At 43.7% G+C, this 17,423-nt stretch overlaps 1 protein-coding gene across 2 annotated transcripts in view; it reads left to right on the top strand.

The window, feature by feature from the left end:
• The window catches only part of PIGU (phosphatidylinositol glycan anchor biosynthesis class U), a 94,323-nt gene that overhangs the window by 63,590 nt on the left and 13,310 nt on the right, over positions 1–17,423 (top strand). For both annotated transcript variants that reach the window (XM_037043901.1, XM_037043902.1), the window contains 3 exons: positions 6,996–7,150; positions 8,771–8,914; positions 11,612–11,736. In XM_037043901.1, coding sequence (XP_036899796.1) covers positions 6,996–7,150; positions 8,771–8,914; positions 11,612–11,736 — 424 coding nt within the window. The remainder of the gene's footprint in view (positions 1–6,995; positions 7,151–8,770; positions 8,915–11,611; positions 11,737–17,423) is intronic.

The raw sequence follows: 17,423 nt of genomic DNA, 5'->3' as shown, positions 1-17,423 counted from the left end.
GAATTTCATTTCAGAAAAAAATTGGATCCTATCATTAGCTTATTGCTCAATTTTTCTATTTTTGGCCAGTAAGTGCTCCTTCAGACTGTCTCATGTTCTTTTAACAAGGCCCACCTATTTTTGAGCATTTCCTTCTCTTTTTCCTAGTACCAAAAGGTGTTCCAGGCTCATCTTATATTTTCCAAACCTCAGCCCTGAAATCAGTGCAACTTTAAGGACTCTTGATTCCTGTTATTGGAGAATGCTGTTTAGCAACCAAAGGTTGAGGTGTGCCTCTTGTTGTTAGGGAGTCATTGCTTCTAGCACGCACGCTATGAAGCAATGTATGGATACTGACGGACACATACACACCTTTGTAATTCTGTACCTTTCTCTCTGTTTATACTGATACCTATCATTCCAGTACCACACTATAGGGTTTACTTTAGTCTCTCCCTTTTCCTTATTTATAACTTCTTTCTCTTAACAGTGGAAACCTAACTTTCCTTGTCTGCAGCATATTTTTTGTTTGTTCAATTCTAGTATGCACACAAAGTAGTTCGGGAGTGCTGTGAGACATACCCCTGCAGGAAACACACTTGATGACTTGTTATAAAACACATATATATGTGTGTGTCATATGTATATATGACAGTTTATATATGTGTGTGTGTGTGTGTGTGTGTGTATCATATATATAGTTCTTTTTGTCTTTAACCTTACAGTATTCTGTGAAGTAACTGTTTCTCAGGTCACTAACTTTAGTTCTTTTCTACTCCCATGTGACCCTTCAGTGTGGCTATGTTACTAATTTGTAATATAGTTATATTTATTACTGTTTATATTCATTTTGGATTTTTCTTACATCCTGGTTGACTTTTTATTGTTTATTTTGGGGTATGTGAAGAGACCAGAATATTACTATGATTCTAAGAGTCAGCTATACAAAAAGACATAGTCAGAGTATTGTTTTTCCTCATCCCTGCCATCTTGTTCTTTGCTTTCTCCTTTCCCTGTCACCCCAAGTGATGCTTCTCTTTAGTTTCTGGTTTACCTTTTCTGTATTGCTTATGCACAAATGAACAGATACATGTATATTTTCTTATATCCCCTTCTTTCTTCTATGAATGATAACATACTCTAGATACCCTTTAGTGCTTTGCTTTTTTCACTTCACATTATTTCCTTGAAATTATTGAAGCATAGAGATATTCCTGATTTTTTTTTCTTTACAGCTGCATAGTACTCCATTGTGTTAACTTCTCTCCAGTGTATGGGAATTTAGATTGTTTCTAATATTTTGCAATTACAATTAATGCTGTAATGAGTAAACTTGCATATGTGTACTTTCATATTGTTGGAGGTATATCTTAAAGATAGATTTCTGGAAGTAGAATTACTGGATCTAAAGATAAGTGCATAGGTAGTTTTATTAGGCCTTTTCACATTTCCTTCCAGCAGGATTGTACAAACTTTCTATTCCCGCTAGTAACATAGGAGAGAGCCTGTTTTCCCACAGGCTCACTAACAGAATGTGCCGTCACATGTAAAAATTGTGCCAGTTTGACCTTGAAAAATGATATCTCAGTGTTGTCTTAACTGGCATTTCTCTTAACTACGAGTGCGTTTGGACATTTTTTTCATGTTTGTGGATTGTCTGTTCATTTCCCCCCTCTCATTTTTCTATTAGATTTAGTTCCCTTTTCTCTCAATTTTTAAGAATCCTTCATGTGTTAAAAGTACTAACTCTGCAGATATTTTCTCCCAGTTTTTCAGTCTTTCGACTTTATTTATACTGTTTTTCTTCTACCAGCTTTTACTTTTTATCAAGATATAATTTACAGAGCCCTGCCTGGTGTAGCTCAGTGGATTGAGCGCAGGCCTGCGAACCACGCGATCGCGGTTCGATTCCCAGTCAGGGCACATGCCTGGATTGCAGGCCAGTTCCCGGCAGGGGCCAGTTCCCAGCAAGGGATGCACGAAAAGCAACCATACAGTGATGTTTCTCTTCCTCTCTCCTTCCCTTCCCCTCTAAAGATAAATAAATAAATATTTAAAAAAATATATAATTTACATACCATACAATTTACCTAAAGTGTATAGTTTATTTTTTGTATATTCACAGAGTTGTGGAGATATCGCCACAATCAATTCTACAACATTTTAAAAAAGATTTTATATATTTATCTTTAGAAAGGTAGGGAAAGAGAGAGGGAGAGAAATATCAATGTATGGTTGTCTCTGGTGCGTCCCCTGCTGGGACCTGGCCTGCAACCCAGGCATGTGACTGGGAATCAAACCACGATCCTTTGGTTCACAGGTCCACGCTCAATCCACTGAGCTACACTGGCCAGGGCCAACTCTACAACATTTTTATCACTCCAAAAGAAACTACATGCCCTTGAGCAGTCACTCTCTGTTTTCCCCAATGTTCCTCTCACCTCCAGCCCTGTTTTGCTTTCTGTCTTTATAGATTTCCCTATCCTGCCTGCACATGTCATGTAAGTGGAATCATAAAATATGTGATCTTTCCCTTAGCATAATGTTTTCAAGGTTCATCTCTGTTGTAGCATGTATTACTAGTACTTTATTCCTTTTTATTGACAAATATTATTCCATTATATACTATAATATTCATTCACCAGTTGGTAGGTATTTGGCTTATTTCTAATTTTAGGCAATTTATGAATAATGCTTCTATGAACATTCATGTATGAGTTTTTGTATGGACGTATGTTCTCATTTTATTTATGGTGATTTTGTTATGCAGAACTTTCTGTTTTTGTGTAAGCAAACTTAATCAGTTTTTTATTGCCTCTGGATTTTGAGCTCCCCTACATCATGGTTAAAGACAAATTTACCATGTTTTTTCTAGTATTTCATGGTTTCATTAAAAATACTTATATTCCTAATTTACTTGGAGTTTATTGCAGTAAATAGTCTACTGAGATATAGGTCCACTTTTTTCTTTTTCCAAGTGGTTACCTAAGTTTTCCTGGCTCCATTTATGAAAAAGTCCATCTCTACCCCAGTGGTATACCACCTTTATCATATATTAAATTTCTATATTTTGGTCTAATGCTAGATTTTCTATTCTATTCCAGCAGTCTATTTGTCAATTGATGTGTCAGTAGTGTACTATCTTAATTATAGAGGTTTTATAGTGTATTTTAACGTCTGGTAGGACGAGTCAACAGTTCATGATTTTTCCTTATTTGTTTTCCCAGCTATTCTTTCATGTCTGCTTTTCCATGTGAACTTAAACATCGTCTTGTATAATAAAGTAGCTGGTTTGTATTCTTATTGGGGTTGCATTATTGCATACAATAATAATTGTTCTCCTTAATTTAAGGAGAACTGACATATTTATAATGTTGAATCATCCTAATTAAGAACAGGAGATAACTATTGGTTCAAGTTGATGTTCGTGTTTTTCAGTATTGCTTTAAAATTTTCCTTGAATAAGTTTTGCATATTTCCTGTTAAATTTAAATCTAAGTTTTATTTTCCTTGGTGTTATGATAAATGAGGTTTTCTCTACCATTGTGTCCTCTAATTGCTTACATTTTTGCACTTGAAGTCTATTTGTGTGTTAATTGTTTACCCTGCCACTTCACTGACTCCATTTGTTTGTTTTTATCATAAGTGGTTGTTGCATGTATCTAGATACTAACGTGATTTCTTATCTTCAACCTGTTGGTGATACACATGTTAATAGCTTTTCTTATGTGGAACTAACTTTGAGTTTTTGAAATTAACTCAGCCTAGTCATAATACAACTTTACCATGATCTTTTTCATGTTGCTGAATTATATTAGATATCTCATTTAGTATTTTTGCATTTGTGTTGGTTAAATGATTTTGGTATCAAGTTTATAGTATTTGCTGTGAAAGAGTTAGTGTAAGAGTACAGTCACCTGTTTCTTGAATGTTGGTACAACTTTCCTGTAAAACTGGCTAGGCCTGCTCTTTTCTCTATGGGAAAAAATTTCATTACTAATTCAATTTCTTAAATGTGGGGCCGTTCAAATTTGTCTGTTTCTTCTTGAAATTTTTTCCCCTAATTTTTTTCCATGCTTTAGAAAAGTTGAAAGACTAGAACAATAAATATCTTTTATGTAGACTCCCCAGTTACCATTTTGCCACATTTTCTATATCTTAATGTAGATATATCACTTTTTTGTAAAGATTTTATTTATTTATTTTTAGATGGAGGGGAAAAGAGAAAGAGAAGGAGAGAAACATCAATGTATGGTTGCCTCTTGCGCACCCCCTACTGGGGACCTGGCCCACAACCCAGGCATATGCCCTGACTGGAATTGAACCAGCAACCCTTTGGTTTGCAGGCAAGTGCTCAATCCACTGAGTCACACGAGCCAGGGCTAGATATATCATTTTTCCCAGACTTATTGTCAGGAAGTGACAGACAATAAGACATAACAACTCTGAATACTCAGCAGGTAACGGTTAAGAACTCAAGCATTCTACTATATAACCACAACACTATTAGCATACCCAAGAAGTTGAACTCTCATAGATTCTTATTATTTAATGTATACACTCCAAATTCAAATTCTCAAGTGTGTACGTGGCCTTTATAGCACTTTTGGGGAGAGGTAGATTCAGGATCCATTCAAGGATCATTTATAACATGTCATTGTCATCTCCTTTGACTTCCACTTTTTATGTATTTAGTTTGTATGATACTGGCATTTTATTTTTTTAATTTAATCTTTATTGTATTTTTCCCATTGCCATTTAGTCCTCTTATATTGTTCACCCCCCAGTGATCACCACACTATTGTCTATGTCCATGAGTCCTTTTTTTTTTTGCTCAATCCCTCCACCCTCTAACCCACCCCCCATAGCGGTCATCCTGCTCTTCATCTAAGTCTGTCTGTTTTGCTTGTTAGTTTGGTTTGTTTATTAGATTCCACATATGAGTGAAATCATATGGTATTTGTTGTACCCTGACTAGCTTATTTCACTTAGCATAATGTTCTCCAGGTCCATCCATACTGTTATTTTCTTCTTTTTTACGGCCAAATAGAATTCCATTGTGTAAATGTCCCATATTTGTTTTATCCACTCATCTATTGATGAACACCTGGGCTGCTTCCATATCATTGTCATTGTAGCCCCATTTGTTTATTTTTTTCTTTTGTTTCCCTTGCCCTGGAGAGATGTATCTAATAAAAAATTGCTATGAGCAATATCCGAGATTTTGCTGCATATGTTTTCTAGGATTTTTATGGTTTCTGGTCTAACATTCAAGTCTTTGATCCATTTGGAATTTATTTTTATGTGTGGTATAAAAAGATGGTCCAGTTTCATTTTTCTGCACATATCTGCCCAATTTTCCCAACACCATTTATTGAATAAACTATCTTCTGGGGACCAGGCCTGCAACGTGGGTGTGTGATCTGACCGGGAACTGAACCAGCGACCTTTTGGTTCTTAGGCAAGCTCCCAATCCACTGAGCCATACCAGCCAGGGCAATAATGGCATTTTAATGGAAACATTTAAATTATTTATATGTTTCATAGACTGTGTTCATTTTTCCTCAGTTTTTTAAACACATTGGCCTAAGTTACTTGATCTCTCTTTTTTTTCTTGGTCAGTCTTATCAGAGCCCCATCAATCTCATCAGTCATTTCTAAGAGCTGGCTTTTGGCTTTCTTACTTCCTTATATTATGGCTTTCTTTTCAATTTCAACAAATTCTACTTTTACCTTTATTATTTCCTTCCTTCTTCGGGGGTTTATTTTGTTATTCTGTTTCTAATGTCTTAAAATGGATGTTTAGCTTATTAATTTTCAGCCTTTTATTCAAATATAGTTATATAAGGCTGTATTTTTTTCTCAGAGTACTCTTTTATCTACATTATACAAATAGGATATGTGATATTTTTATAACTATTTCTAACATCACAACTTTTTATCTATTTTTTTTAAGATTTTATTTATCTTTAGAGGGGAAGGGAAGGAGAAAAGGAGAGAAATATCAATGTATGGTTGCCCCTCATAAGTCCCCTGCTGGGAACTGGCCTGCAACCCAGGCATGTGCCCTGACCGGGAACCGAACCGCAATTGTGTGGTTCGCAGGCCCGAGCTCAATCCAGTGAGCTACACCAGCCAGGGCACAACTTTTTATCATTTATTTGACCTCTGAGTTATTTGGAAAAGGGATTAGAATTTTTCAAAGGTATTTTGGATTACCTTTTTATTAATGTTTTTGATTAATTGCATTATGATCACAGAATTGTATCGGTGTGATACAGATTCCTTGACATTTTTTAATTATATTTATTTATTTTTAGAGAAAGGGGAAGGGAAGGAGGGAGGGAGAGAAACATCAATGTATGGTTGCCTCTCATCCATCCCCTGGTGGGGACCTGGCCTGCAACCCAGGCATGAGCCCTGACTGGGAATCGAACTGGTGACCCTTCGGTTCCCAGCCCATGCTCAATCTACTGAGCTACACCAGCCAGGGAAGTGGTAAATGTTTATGTATGCCCCCAAATACTTAAAATGAATGTGAATATACTGTCCTATATAAGTATATTTTGTAAGATCTTATGAGATCATATTTATTAAGTGTGCTATTCATATATGCTTCTTGGTTACTGAATTTTTTCTGTTGGGTCTGTTCAATTATCTACTGATGATGGATTTGTCTGTTTTTCCTTTGTAGATCTGTTCATGTCTGTTTTATATATTTTGAGACTGTGTTGTTAAGGTACATACACATTTAGAATTGTTACATCTTTCTGATGACTTGAATCTTACCGTTATGGAGCATCTTCTGTACTACTTTTACATTAGTTTATTTTATCTATTAATAGTATAACCATACTAGTTTTTTTTAGTTACTGTTTACATAGTGTATCTTTTCAATCCTTTAATTTTCAGCTTTTTTATTTCCAGTGTTTTGCAGGAGAGATCTTGTAGTTTACGCTGATTACTGCCCTCCAATCTTGACCTCCCTGAATGCACTGTTCTGCCTTCTCTCCTAGCGGCAGTACATTCCCGTGAAAGTGAGGAGCAAAGCCTTCTGGATCTTCTTTTGGGAGTATGCCATGATGTATGTGGGAAGCCTCGTGGTAATCATTTGCCTCTCCTTCTTCCTTCTCAGCTCCTGGGATTTCATCCCTGCAGTCTATGGCTTCATGTAAGTAATGACCGTGTTAGAAAACTGTGGAAGCTATTTAGTTTTCACAGGTCCAGCTGGAATCAGACTGTGAGTGTCCCCAGGGAGCACCTAGACACAGTGGTCTTCAAACCTCAGTGTGCATCAGAATTACCCTCAGGACTTAGTAACACCCACCTCATGCTGGTCCCCACCTCTAGCTAGAGGTTTTGATTAAGTAAGTCTGAGGTAGGGAGCAAGAATTTGCATTTCTAGCAAGTTTTCAGGTGATGCTGGTCCAGGGAACACCCTTTGAGAGCCACTGGTCTAGAGCATATGTGTGATCTAGTGAGATTAAGGAGCACCCTCTAGGAACACCGAAAGCAACTACCAGCTTCTGTCCAGAAGGTCTTGATTCAATCCCAAACAGGGATGGATATATTCTTCTACTGCAAAGAAGGTCTCTTTAAACTAAAGCCACCTTCCATGTGTCATACTTTTTAGAGGAAATCAAAAGGGGGTTGCGGTATGAATTCTGCAGGCATTTCTAAACGCTGCCTGTATGGTATGCTGGAGTGGGCAGCCACTGCCCAAGCTTCAGGGAACTCATAGCCCAGTGAGGTGACAGATACTCAAACCTGCCAGGGTCGGGAAGGGATCTGGAGTGGCAGACTCCCCTTTGGGATTCTGGACTGCTAATTTGTGTTGAATCCTGGCTGAGTACAACAGTGACTTAGTAACTTTCAGCTCTTCAGGATCTGCCTTGAGCAGCGCATCCGTAATGCCTTGAGTAGGAGCGAAAAGCGTTTCCTAGTGTTCCGCTGGGCCACGGTTGTGTGCTTTACTTCATTTCACAGACAAGGAAGTGCAGTCACAGCAGGAGGCAAAGACTTGCCCTGGGTGGAACCTGTGTTAGTGAAATCTGACCATGAGCCTCTGCCTGTTTATCCTTCTTCATGCTCCATTTGTTCCCCTTTTGAAATTGAGAATTGACATCGGTTTTAAGTCTGTAGTTTTTCAAATAAACTTTTAGAAGAGCCCAAATTGCAGCCAATTTTTATCTGCTATAACTTGACAAGAAGTTTTCCAGTTAAATTCTTCCTTGTCCAGTGAGGTCTGGGGTTCTTGTTCGAACCTACTGGTTGTTCCTCCAGCCCCTACAAGTCTCCCTGCAGTAGCGGGGGCTCGTTCTGTGGCTCCTGCTGTGGGGATGCTGAGCAGGAATGAGGAGGAGTAGCTGGTTCGGCTTGTTTCTCTAGGCAAGTCTTTGGAATGCCCAAAATAGATATCATTTACGTGAAAACCATTCCTCTTCTGTTATACTACTGAGTATCTCCTGACTGTAAACATGTATGTCTTGGCAGTTAAGTAGGGGCTGGTCTTTTGAGTTCTAGCATGAATTCCTGCCTTGTTTCAGATCTTTGGTGCATGCCAGAGTTTGGCTTAGCTAATGTATTTATTGTAGGCTGTCATTCACTGACCCTGGCTTTTGTTAATTACCTATGTCCAGGGTGCCTAGAGACCCCCTCACATCCTGATCTCCATGGGGATAGTCACCCTTGATTGCCCAGTAGTGACCAAAGTCTTGAGGAGAAAACCAGGTCAAAGCAAACTGTTTATAACTTTGCTCTTTTTTCTCTCCCCTTGTGTTTTTCACTCTAGACTTTCTGTTCCAGATCTCACTCCAAACATCGGTCTTTTTTGGTACTTCTTTGCGGAGATGTTTGAGCACTTCAGCCTCTTCTTTGTGTGTGTGTTTCAGATCAACGTCTTCTTCTACACCATCCCCTTAGCCATAAAGCTGAAGTAAGTGGTTGGACCTGCTGCTTCTTTGTTCACAGAACCATTTGTAGCCTTGCAGGTGCCCTTCAAAGTGGGAGCACCTGCTACCAGGTTTATGCCATCTTCACCCAGGGAATCCTGCCCTCAGTCACCTTGGGGGCCAGCAAGAGTCTGACATGAGTGCGGGCTGCAGGGAGCACCCTAGTGTTTCTCCTAGGCTCACTCGGCAGCACATGAGCCCTCACTGCTGCTGAGCCCAGACATCCCCTAACCCCAGAGGTTGGGGCTAGGGGATGTCTGGAAAAAGTGAATCTTGTTGGGTGTCCTGTGCCAGCAGCCCAGTAGCAGTTAGCCCAAGGGAACTCAGGATGTGTTAGTGGGAGGCTGGCCACCGGCAGCTCTGTTTAATCTTCTGACCAACTTCTCTCAAGAGGTTTGTCCGTGGGACTCTCTTGTGCAGTGTGAGAGAGCTGACATATGTTGAGCCCAGCTCCCTCCCAGGCATCTTCCTCAGCTTTCTGAAAAGTATTCATACTTAATCCTTCCAGCAACTCATGGACATAGGCATTATTTTATTATCACTCCCATTTTATAGTTGATAAAACTGACGTTCAGAGAAGTGGAGTGATTTTCCCAGAGTCACATAGCTAGTAAGGAATGGAGGTAGGGTTCAGGTTTGTCTGGCTCCAGAACCTGTGCTCAGCCCCCTGTACCTCAGCCCCCTGATCTCCTGAGAGAGTTCATTTACATTCACCCTAGAAATGGTTCTATTATCCTAGCTTCACAGAAGGGAAAACTGGCACAGATATGCTTGGATGATCCAGGAAAGCCGGGGGGGAGTTTGATTTAGATTTCAAGAGCCTGCGTTGTCTAATCTTTCTGCCATTTTTCATGGCCAGTGGACTAGAGCACGTGGTTTCCATTCTGGAAAAGCTCAGTGCTGATGCTTCCTTCTCATGACAGCCTGGGCCTGGCATCTGACAGAAAACCATCCTTGCTTGGCCTGGCAGTCTCCAGGATCCTGGCAGCCTTGCCCAGGCCAGCTCTCCAGCTGTCTGTGGTCCACATTCCCTGCCCTGGTTCTTGTCAGGCCTGGCCACTGGGCTGAGAGAAGCAGGGAGCCCAGAGCACCTTTCCTCACTGTGTCGCCAGCTCTCCAGCAGCTTTTGTTGTCTGCAGGGGAAAGGCCGTGGGTAGTTCCTGGGTAGACAACAACACCACCGTCATGTGACACCCCCCACCCCTACCCCAGTCACCACCAGGCCTCAGGGTTGTGGGGACAGAGGATATGAAGATTCCTGACCTTCCCCTCTGCTGCCCTCCTGTGCCCAGATATGAAGCTCTCTGCAGTGTTCGTTTCTCGTGCCAGCTTTGTGGGAACAGGGCCCTTCAGGCCACCTGTCCCCAAGCAATGTTGCAGGAGGTTCTGGTCTCCAAGCATTTTGGCACCACATTTTCACTGGCCTTTTCATAGAAATGTTCAGATGTTACCAGCTACCTACAAAGTCTGCAGCAAGTGATTTGGAGTGTCTTTAGAAAGATGCTTGCTGAGCTAGCTGAACCCTTCACAGAAGCTGCAGGACAGTGTGACTTTGCCAAGCAGAGTTACTGAGGCATTTGCTCTGTAGAAGGACTGGACTGTTTGGGTGTCTATACCTCTGTCCTATCTCAGATTTGCACCTACTGAGTCATTCTGACAAGACAAGGCCAGAGTGCCCATAACCTCTGAAGAAAATCTCTGTGAGCCAGGTGTCCAGGAGCTGTGCACATGCAGGCTGCGTGCGTGTTGTGTAAATGTAGATGAGGGCGCAGGCCTGGCCTCTGTTGGCTTCCCTCTGCATGTGGTCAGAAGCACTGGAGACTAAGCCTGTCCTTGCTGCCTCCTCACCCCTGCCCCCTGCCATCAGAGCTGTCATTGTGCAGGCAGTGCTTAGGAGGTGGTGCTTAGGAGTTCTGGAGACAAACCACTCCATCGCTTACTAGCTCACTCACCTTCTCTGAATCTCATTTCCACATCTGCACAGTGCAGATGTCAGCGTTGTCTGCCTGGAGGCACTGCTGAGGTGTGGTGAGGACCACATGCAATGTTGCAAGAAAAGAGCCTGGCATAGAACTTAGCAGAGCAAGGGGACAGGAAATGGTGACTATTTTGTTATTAGTTGAAGGTAATGAGAACTCCACTTCGAGCCTTTAAGAGCTGAAAAGCTGCACAGCTCTCAGTTCTCTTTCTGGAAAAGAGCTCATTGTAGCAAAGGCTTTGTAGACCCCACTGACCCGACTGTCAGAGAAAAAAGCATCAGCAAGGAAGTACTTCCTGTCCTGAGTCCAGTTGTCAGAGGGGCTTCTGGCCAGGGTGGCTGCCTAATTACACTCTGCCAAGCACTCACTGAAGCCCAGTAATAAAGAGCCTCTGACTTCATTTGTTTTTTCCCTGGGTGGTTCCTAGGGGAAGGCCTGGAGCTGGTTGTGGGGAGGTTGATGGGAAATGTCTCTGTGGGCTATTACTCTTGTGTTTGTTGGGCCCCCCTCACCACCTCTGGGCAGCTGAGTCCCTACAGTTTGCAGCTCTGCTCCTTGGCCTGGCCCCACTGTCTTGCGAGTAGGAAATACAGCCCTTCCTGAAGTTCCCTGGAGGGTATTTTGGGGTTTGAGGGATAGTCAGGAATCTCAGGGGTAGGCTGGTTCCTGACTGATCTGTCTCTCTATCCTGCCCTACCCCAGGGAGCACCCTATCTTCTTCATGTTCATCCAGATCGCCATCATCTCCATCTTCAAGTCCTACCCAACTGTGGGGGACGTGGCCCTCTACATGGCCTTCTTCCCTGTGTGGAACCATCTCTACAGATGTGAGTATTGCCGCCTCTGACCCCCAGTGGCAGATCTGTGTCGGCCCGTGCGCTGGGTGAAACAGCCAGGAGAAAGGGGTTGGTGGACAGCTGTTGGGCATCTGCTGTGCTAGCCGCAGCAGGAGAGAGGCACAATAACTGCCTCCGGGTGCTGGGGACTGGTGGTGGAAATGGAAGTAACTACCACCTACCGAGTACTGTGTCCTGTGTCCCTGCTCACTGCAGTTCTGAGAGTATTACATGTGCGAGCTCTTTTTATCCTCACACCAGCCTTTGAGGAAAGTAGCCCATTTTGCAGATGAGAAAACTGAGGTACAGAAAGGTAGAGCCACTTGTTCAAGGTCGCAGGTCTGGCTAGTGGAAGGGCTGGGCATTGGAATCCAGATCTGTGAGCCTCTAGCTGGTGCTGTCCAATAGGACTTTCTGTGATGTTGGAAATGTCCTGTACCTGCACAGACCAATAATGTAGCCACTGGTGTGACTAAGAAACTGAATTTTTAACTCAGAGTAACTTCAATTTAAGAAGCCACGCATGGGGAAGGCTGTTGTATTGGACAGTGCCACGCTAGACCGAGGGCTTTGAACCATTTCCCAGAGCTGCACCCAGAGGGCCACAGAAAGCGCATGGGCAGCACCAGATTGCCTACCTACCTTGACGACCCCTTTGAGCTCTGATCATCCCCTTCTCAGAAGGTGACTTAGTGGTGACCTAGTTGTGCTTCCTAGGCCCCCCGTGTTTTCCTCTGTTGGGCTTTCAGCCCCTGTGTGGGTTCTTTTCAGTATTTGTGGCTCCCTTAGAGCAGCTCATGACTCACTCGCCTCTGTGGCCCCAGCACCCGGGATCAAACCCGACACACTGAATAATGCGGCAAACGTTTGCAGGTGGGTTTTGAAACCTCTAATGAATAGGCAGTGTCAGTGGCCCATTACCACTTGATTCTTGAAACCAGAAGGAAAGGCAGCTGTTGGACTTTTCCTTGTCTACAGTGGGTGTACAGCAAGGTGTCAGCAATGAGTTCAGGAGGGCAGGCTTCAGAGGAAGTGAGTCTTTATTGTTGTTTTGGGGCTGACTGGGTGTCAACCAGGAAGTGAAACTGACCAGCTGCCAGTAGGAAACCTACCTGTAAGAGTGGGCCTCTAAGCACGGTAAACAACTGAGTGGGTAGGCCAAGCAGGCCTGCTTCGGCAGGTGGTGGCCTGGTCGGGTGATGACCGGTCCTGCCTGACTGGGAGGAGGAAGTGGCATCTTCTGCCTGTGACATCCTCATTGCACAGATAAGAGTCACCCAGTACAGTGAGCTCAGGGTCAGCTTGGGGCCCCTTGGCAGAGAGTGGCTAATGACAAGTCAACGAGGCCACCAAACACATGAACATACCCCAGTTTGTGGCTCCTGGGGACCTTGATCCTCTTTCCCTGAAAGTGGAGTCATTTTTTCTTAGCTGTCTGTCCCACCCAGTCTCTCTCTCCCTCAGGTAATGTCTCCATCCCGTGTCGCTGAACACGGTCTGGACCCAGACTGCCTGGAGCCTGAACCCGGCTTTCCCACTGCCGGCTGCGTGTCTCTAGGCAGATCGTTTAACCTTCCTGAGTCTCCCATTTTTTTCATGTGGCAAGGGGGGAGAATATCTTTCATGAGTGTTTTAAGTTTGAAAAACTATAAATATGAATGGCACTGTAGTTATTTTCAGAAGTAATAAAGATGAAGGGGTAGGGGTGGGGACTCCGGCACAGTTCCATGATCAAAGCTTCAAGGCTTGGTAGCCAGAGTTGTTCAGAGTCATTGGAACAAACATATTTTTCAAAACTTGAAATAAGCTATTTTCTGCCCTCTGGGATGATGAGGCACAAAAAAATAAGGATGAGTTTCCGGAAACCTGGATGATCTAATAGATGCTGTAGCTGGCGGGCAGGCAGGGTGCTGTCAGCCGGTCTGAAGCTCGTGCAGAGCGCCTTGGCCGCTCTCCCTCGGTGCCGAGCTCCCGCAGCAAAGAGCACTCCTGTTGGAGTGTCTGTCGGGGCGTGACAACTGCAAGTCAGGACATCCAGCGAGGCGTGTCTTCAGCCTGGTCCTGAGAACCTGTGAGCGGAGGCTTTGAGAAGTCTTTAAGGCTAGGGTGAATATATTCAGACTTTTAAAGTGGTTAAGAATTCAGTTTAAGCCCTGGCTGGTGTAGCTCAGTGTATTGAGCGCGGGCCTGCGAACCAGAGGATCGCGGTTCGATTCCCAGTCAGGGCACATGCCTGGGTTGCAGGCCAGTTCCCTACAGGCCAACTCCCAGCAGGGACGCACAAAAGGCAACCATGCATTGATGTTTCTCTCCCTCTCTCCTTCCCCTCTAGAGATAAATAAATAAAATCTTTATAAAAAAAAAAGAATTCAGTTTAAACATTAGTTGCCATTTATAACATGCCTGCTCACACATTCACCTTTTTGTTGTCCTGTCCTGCTCACTGGGGAAAAGAGGCACATGGGCTCTCCCCGGAGTGGAGGCCCCAGGCACCAGGACTCTGTGGTGGTGGCCAGGATGAGTCACACAGACACGCGATTGCAGTGTTAGGGAGCAGCCTGCTGGCTGGGCCGCTGCCCGCCTGCAGTGGTCCAGCTGAAAGAGCTGGTTACCAAAGGGCTGGATTTTGTGTTTTATTTTTTACTATTGTATAAAGATAAAAGGGTATTGATAAAATATGTATATAAATTATAAAGATTAACAATATAATAAGTTCCCATGTACCTAGCACCCACTTTAAGAAAAGAAGTGACACTATGACCTTTGAAGTCCCTAAATCCCCTCTGTGCTCCTCCCATTGGGATGGGGTTCATAAGTGCAGTTTTATTTCTGAATGTCTGAGGCTTAGGGGAGGAAAGTGACTTGCCTGAAGTTTCAGTTTGTCAATAGTAGAGCCAGAGATTAGATAAGCCTCCCAGTGCACATAGTGGGGAGTCTGATTCCATCTGGCCTAGCAAGTCTGAAGAAGGGTGAACCCTTTCGTCTCATTAGGCCCTGGTCATCTCTGACATCTCTGACACCTCCCGGTGCCTGGAACAAGCTGTCCTGTGCCCCGGGTCCCTCGCTCCATCTGCTCTGGCATATAGTTTGAATCCACTCGCCTGTCAGCCAGTGAGAGTGAGCAGCAGCTCCTCACTCCTACAAAGGTCACCACAGGCCAGGAGCCAGCTGGATACTGGTGACATTTCCTCCAGGCACAGGGGAATGTGTCTTTGTAGCTCTTCGAGATTGCACCCAGGAGCCGCATGTGAGCCTCTCTCGGTCTCTGTGCGCGTGCTCACCTCCTGTCGCCTGGTCGGAAATCCAGAGTGGTGGAGGCGTGGAATAAAGATCCAATGGGTCGGTGAGGCCACAGAAGTTTTTATTTTAGGAATAGTGTATATTCTTTTCAGCAAAATAACTTCCAGAGGATAAGAAAGAACCACTGAGAAATGTAAATAGTGATGTTGGAATGAAGCAATGATTAATAGATTTGTTACATCTTGAGGTTGTGATATAGCTTAACAGCAGCAGCAGTAATTCTCAGTGCACACACCCCTTTTCCCAGACTCCTGTTTCTGGGAGAAATGAGAAAAGAGAGGTCTCAGGAAGGCTTGGGTCAAGGCTTTAACCTCTCTTAGCTTTAAAAACCCAGAACTGAACTGTGGAAATGTCAGATGAGAAAAAGAGGACCTTGGAAGCCCTCCAGGCCAGTGTTTCTAAATTGTGAGGTTTCACAGACCTCACAATTTCAGAAAACTCTGATGACAAGAGTTGCCAAGTTGTCATTTTGCCGAAGACATTAAAACAGTCAACTACCAGCCATTCATCTCCATTTCGTGAAAGAAAGGACTTTTTAGCAACAGCAACAACAAGCAACAGAATAACACCTGCCATTTCTCAATAAAGAATGAACCTTAAATTGAAAACATGCGGCTTTAACTGCCTGTCCTGATATTTCTCCCTGTGACACTGAGATCTCTTGCAGACTGCTGTGGGCCTCCTATTTGGAAAGGGTCTGCAGCTGGGATCCAGTGGCTCACGGCCTTGGCTGCACATTGGAATCACCGGGGAAGCTTATAGAGCGTAGTATGGATTTCTGGCCCCTGCCTCCCCACAGAGACTGATTTACTGAGCCTGGGTGGGCTTCCTCGGGTGATTTCATTTTGCAACCAAAACTGAGAATCGTGTGTGTAATCCAGTCTCCCTTCCAATGTATGAAACCCCCAGAACAGGATTTAAACCAAGTCTTTGCATAGCTGATATGTGCAGCCTTCAGGGTCAGGAGTTTCCCTCTTCCTTCGATCTCCCAGAATTTTGAGTTAGAAGGAATTTCCTGCAGCTCAGGATCACATTGGGGGAGGGAACTGCTCATTAAATACCTGCTGTTAACCAGACCCCATGCTGAGGTTTTTTTAAGTCATTCTTTTTTTTTAAAGATTTTATTTATTTATCTTTAGAGGGGAAGGGAAGGAGAGGAGAGAAATATCAATGTATGGTTGCTTCTTGTGAGTCCCCTACTAGGAACTGGCCTGCAACCCAGGCATGTGCCCTGACTGGGAATCGAACCGCGATCGTATGGTTAGCAGGCCCGCGCTCAATCCACTGAGCTATGCCAGCCAGGGCAAGTCATTCTTTTAATTAATTTATTTAAAATAATATTTATTAGGCCCTGGCCAGTGTGGCTCAGTTAGTTGGAGCATCGTCCCATAAACCAAAAGGTCTTAGGTTTAATTCTGGGTTGTGGGTTTGATCCCCAGTCGGGGTGCATGCAAGAGGCAACCGATCGATGTTTCTCTGTCACATCAGTGTTTCTCCCCCTCTCTCCCCCTCTCTCTAAAATTAAAAAAAATTAAATAAGTATTTGTTGGTTTACTTAAAAATACAATAAGGTGTAAAGAAAGCAATGAAAATAGCATATAACCCTACTCTCAGATATCCCCTATTGAATTAAAAGGGGGAAAAAGCACAGTAGTTGGCAGAATAATTCCCCCTCTCCCTCCCACAGTGGTGTTCATGCCGTAATCCTCAAACCTGTGATCACATCGCCTTACCTGGCAGAGGGCCTTCAGGTGGGGAGAGGGCCCTGGATACCCAGGTGGCTCCAGTGCAATCACAGAGGCCCTTGAAGGAGGAGGGAGCAGAGGTTTATGGGAAACCTCTGTACCTTCCTCTCGGTTTTGCTGCAAACCTACACCTGCTCTAAAAACTAAAGTTTAGTTTTTAAAAAAGTGGTGAGGGAGGCCGAAGAGGAGTTCAGAGCATTGAAATGTGAAGGGGAATTACTCCGGCGCCGCTGACTGAAGACGGAAGTGGTGCGTGAGCCGAGAACAGGCAGCCTCTGCCTGTTGCAAAGGCAGGCAGACGGACTTTCCCCTGAGACTCCAGAGGGGTTGCAGCCCGAAGGATACCCTGGTTTTTGGCCTGTGAGACCCATTTTGGACTTCTGGCCTCCAAAACTGCAAGATAGTTAAGTTATATTGTTTAAGCCACTAAGTTTGTGGTATAGCAGAAATAGAAAACGCAGTAATCCATCTGTGCCAGGTTTTTCCCAGGTTTCCTTGTTTAATTCATGTACCTCTCCTACAAAATTGGCATTTTAGTCCTGCTTTAGCAGTGGGGGGCTGAGCCTCAGAGGAACCCGCCAGCAGAGCAGGGACTTTGGCCAAGGCCTCTCCAAGGCCGGGCCTGGCCCCACT

The sequence above is a fragment of the Sturnira hondurensis genome, unplaced genomic scaffold (assembly GCF_014824575.4).
Source record: "Sturnira hondurensis isolate 20B ecotype Veracruz unplaced genomic scaffold, ASM1482457v3 Scaffold0004136, whole genome shotgun sequence".
NCBI classification, from domain to species: Eukaryota; Metazoa; Chordata; class Mammalia; order Chiroptera; family Phyllostomidae; genus Sturnira; species Sturnira hondurensis.
The sequence above is the reverse complement of the archived record's forward strand: the minus strand, read 5'-3'. Positions and strand labels throughout refer to the sequence as shown.